Raw genomic sequence first — 4,353 nt, 5'->3', positions numbered from 1 at the left:
GAATTGCTTAAAAAAAGTTAAAGCTTTAATATTAATGTAACAAAAGATAACCTCTTTAAGTTCAAAAAGGTTCATGGGTTATATAGAGACTTTACACATCGGTCTTTTAATAACAGTCATAAGACATGTATTCTTGTGGATGATGTTTACTGACGTTGGTATGATCTAATAAAACACATAGATTCAAATGTCTGAGACTGGGATAGGGGAATAATTATATAGTTACACGTCTGAATCAAGCACCTATTATTACAATTAAGGCAGATTTAAAAAGAGTATAGTTTGGCTTTTTTTTTATCAGTTGTGTCATTATGAAGATATGCTTTTTTGTGCAGTAAGTGGATAACATTTGGTGTTTCCTTTTTTTCAAAGATTATTTGATAATTGAATGTAATTCAATTATGGCCAATAGATAAAACAGATCCAAGTATCACCTGCCATAAATTGGTTATGTAGCAGTTAACAATCAAGTGATAGTAAGCACTGGAAAAGCAGGTTATTGCACACACACATTTTCCGACATGGAAAATGATGTGTGCAGTTGGCCATTAAATAAAAAAGAGCACATTTTTTTATTGTTTGTTGGGTGGCATAAACATTTATTTCTGCTAAGTAGTAGAACCCAATTTTCCCCAAACATAATTCTATATGCATGCTTTTGTCTAATCTATCCATTCAACATTGTTTCAGTAGTGCTGTGGAACATCCAGGTGGTCTTTTAAAAAACAGATTTTTTTTTCTTTTTGAGAGTACTGGCTCTCTTCAGGGTAACCTCCTATGAATATAACCCTTGTTAAGTACTTTCCTTATGTTAGACTCATAAATGCCGATGTTAACAAGGGCAAGGGATGCCTGCAGATGCTTGTCTGTCATCCTAAGATTCTTACCTGTTTATGAAGTTTATGAGGCGTTTATGAGCTGAACCTTCTATAATGCTAACTCATTGGGCAATTAGCATTGAAAATTAATTTCTGCTGTTGACTGATGGAGGTCAAAACTTTTTACTTGCATTATTGGCTCCAATAACTCTTTTTTAGAGGTCCACATTTTTTATAATTAGACAATTGTATATTTCCTCAGAATTCCATTGTGAAGAACAAGTAAACAACACCATATCATTTTTTATATGGCAGGACAGGTCAAACCCCCATCTACAATGACAAAAGCATTTTTTTCTATCAATGGCCCTTGCCATTAGTAGTTAGACACTTTCAAATGGACATGCTCTGTAAATAGAAATGCCCAGTTAAATGTGCCTAACTGCTACAAGATATGCCATGACATGGAGAAATAAAAACCTTCATAGACACATTAATGATTTTATTGCTTAAACATTTATTTAGTAAATATATGGTAATTTAATGCTCTGTGCTTTTTGTTAGAATGTAATTTAATAATATTAGTATTATTATTACTACTTTAATTAAGATTTAATTGTAAGATTTACATTAAAAAAAAAAGCAGACATCAAATTTGCTTGCTGTTGTGTTTTATTAACAAATCAAAAAGGTATTTTTAATAACAGGAACATCAAGCTAGATTCTAAAGTGAACCATCTATTACAATATCATGTTACTTTGGACATCCAGGTGGAGAAGCAAATAGTTGATGCCTGCAACATGAAATTTTATTTATGAGGTTATCTGTCTGCTCACTTTTCTCTTGCCTATTGTCAGATGTTTTCTGTTCAGCATATTTACATGCAGTTTACCATAAATGAATTAAAGGAGCCTGAAAACAAGTTGACTTTAGGTACTTAGTTGCTTTTAGGTACTTAGTTGCTTACGAATGAAAAACACACATAAAGATGCATTAATGAATGCAGAGCTGCATCAATGTGAGCCTTTAATTTTTCTAATTACGGGTTTCTTGGCAAAATGTACATTGATGTTGGTAAACAAACAGATATGTCAGTATTAGAATATTAATTGCTATCCTCTAAGATACTCCAGCAAAAGTGTAAACAAAATCTGTTTCATATCTTGTGAAGGGCATCATATTCTCGGACTGAGCATGCAATAATAAGCTTTATTCAGAACAAAAGGTTTTCATCAATATCATCTGTAAAAAGAAAGAAAAGTATGCATGATATATCCTTCATGTAGAAACTCGCAAAGGCATGCATGATAAAATGATCAAATGATCTAAGCAGCAATAGTTGTTGGTAGGACCACCCAAACTAGAAAAGTCACCAGCAAAAGACAGCACACAAACAGAAACCTTGTGCCTTCAGGTTTGGGTTGGCCAAAGGAACAACAATCCTATAATGAAAAAAAAAAAAGTTATTGCTGTGAGGTTTAATGCTGGAGGCCAAGGTCTTTCATGGACTGTTATGCTATTGAGTGAGTACGTAAGATTCAGCGATGTAGCATAGGACTGGGTTTGTTGATGATGGTAAAATCCTGGGAAGTAATCTCACTGGTACTGCTGATGTCACCCTGGATGCAGCCGCTGGGAATGGGGAAGTAAGTGAGCAGATGTACCAGGCAACAGAGACTATTGCAGGTGCAATATATTGTACAGTAGGTGCCATGTGAGATCCTGATGCAGGCGAACTAAGTGCAATAAGGCAAATGGAAAAGCAATAAAGCAGTCATATGAGCGTTGGAAAATTGAGTATATTTTGTACAAGTGTTTTGGAACAAGGTGGAACAAGGGGAGACATGCCAAGTGCGCAGTCTATGCAGCTGCACATGAGTCCTTTGCGACTTCGGGACCTATTTATATTAGATGTGCATCAGGCAGATGCTGGGACACCCACCTGCTGTCATATAGACTTGGCCACTGCTCAGTTCTGGGGCAAGTGAAAAGCAGGAGACATTATTTATAATATTTTAACCTGCCTCTAGGTTTGTAATTTCCAATTAATGTTGGACAGAAAACACCTTCTTTAACTCCTGCCTCACCTGCACTCACTGAGACATGCAAAATGTTTCCCCACTTCCTCTTGACACCATTTTGACTAGAACTAAAGAGACAGTTTGCTGTTATAAATAGTTGGCCACTGCTCAGTTCTGGGGCAACTGATAAGCAGGAGACATTTAAAATGCTTTCACCAGCCTTCAGCTTTGTAATCTCCAAGTGAAACATCTCCTTTATCCCCTGCCTGACCTGCATGGAGACATGCGACATGCATTCCCACTTCCTCTTGACAATTTTGACTAGAACTAATAGGAAGGTTTGCTGTTTGGTAAAATTTAGCAAAGATGAACATCATGATGGTCAGCTCCTGCTAAGAAAACTACTGAACTAGTGGCTTATTGCAATTTCCCATGTTCCAAAAGAAACATGTTCGTAGAAGGCTGTGTGCTGCAAATTAGTTATTATATTGCTAATTCCATAATGATATTGTTGTTTTTTCGCCATTATCAGACACAATGAAAGTAATACAATTTAGAAACTGACCCTACATACAGTAGAATCATTGATATCTCTACACTCCTGCAATACTTGCAGCTTATTGTAGGTGTCAAGAAAGGTTATCACAGTGGACACCTTTCTCCATATCAGGACAGGAGCACTTTGGGAAAACTACATCTCGGGCACATTTGTTGAACCAGTAGTATATGTGCTATTTAAGACGTTGCACATTCAGTTCTCATAGCAATTACAGACACTGTGATTGCATTTGTTCATCCATTACACATAAATATTACCATCTTTGATTCCAAAGCAGTGGCACCATTCCTGCAGGGAAATGTGTTTATCATTATTTGTGTTGCAGCCCTGTAAAAATGCTGTCACACAATGTTCCATCGGGATCAATGGGGCACGCAGTGCTGAAAGCTCTGATCTTGTAAGCAGTCTGCAATATAAAACAGAGCAAGCAAGATACATGAAGAGCTGACAATTATCTACTGTATAATCTACATATTTAATACTATATATGGGTCTAAAAGGTACATGCAAGCAAAGTAGACTTAACAATACTGATAGAAACAAAGAATGTAATGAAGACTGGGAGTCATAAAAAATGTTCTGTCCTTTGTTTTAAATGTTTGCCCACTTGCAGAATGCAAATTAAAATTGTGTGTGCTGAAGTAAACATGGTAGCTTGTAGTTTATACAGATATAGGTACAACAGCCATTCTCATATGTTATACTGTGAATACTAGATCTGCCACTAAGTGGTAGTGTACTTATCTTATATTTATTGCTTGGATAATATTAGGGATGTTCAGATACCAAGCACTGTACTTGGTACAAGTACAAGTACAGATACATTTCCAGCTCCAGGACTAGACTAGACTAGAAATCATTTGTTAGGAGGCAGCTGTCATTGGTAAGGAGCATACAGAGCTCCTGGGATTTGTACATCTCTGTTTTAATGTATGATTTGTTATATATATATAT

At 35.9% G+C, this 4,353-nt stretch overlaps 1 protein-coding gene across 1 annotated transcript in view; it reads right to left on the bottom strand.

Moving 5' to 3' along the window:
* Positions 1-2,014: 2,014 nt before the first annotated feature.
* SPARCL1 (SPARC like 1) overlaps positions 2,015-4,353 on the bottom strand; it is a 22,135-nt gene continuing 19,796 nt past the window's right edge. Inside the window, exons 8-9 of the mRNA XM_018553555.1 lie at positions 3,657-3,805; positions 2,015-2,061 (exon numbers count right to left, since the gene is read on the bottom strand). Coding sequence (XP_018409057.1) covers positions 2,033-2,061; positions 3,657-3,805 — 178 coding nt within the window. The 3' untranslated portion in view covers positions 2,015-2,032. The remainder of the gene's footprint in view (positions 2,062-3,656; positions 3,806-4,353) is intronic.

This window comes from Nanorana parkeri, unplaced genomic scaffold, assembly GCF_000935625.1.
Source record: "Nanorana parkeri isolate BGI_ZX_2015 unplaced genomic scaffold, ASM93562v1 scaffold124, whole genome shotgun sequence".
Classification (NCBI taxonomy): Eukaryota; Metazoa; Chordata; class Amphibia; order Anura; family Dicroglossidae; genus Nanorana; species Nanorana parkeri.
The sequence above is the reverse complement of the archived record's forward strand: the minus strand, read 5'-3'. Positions and strand labels throughout refer to the sequence as shown.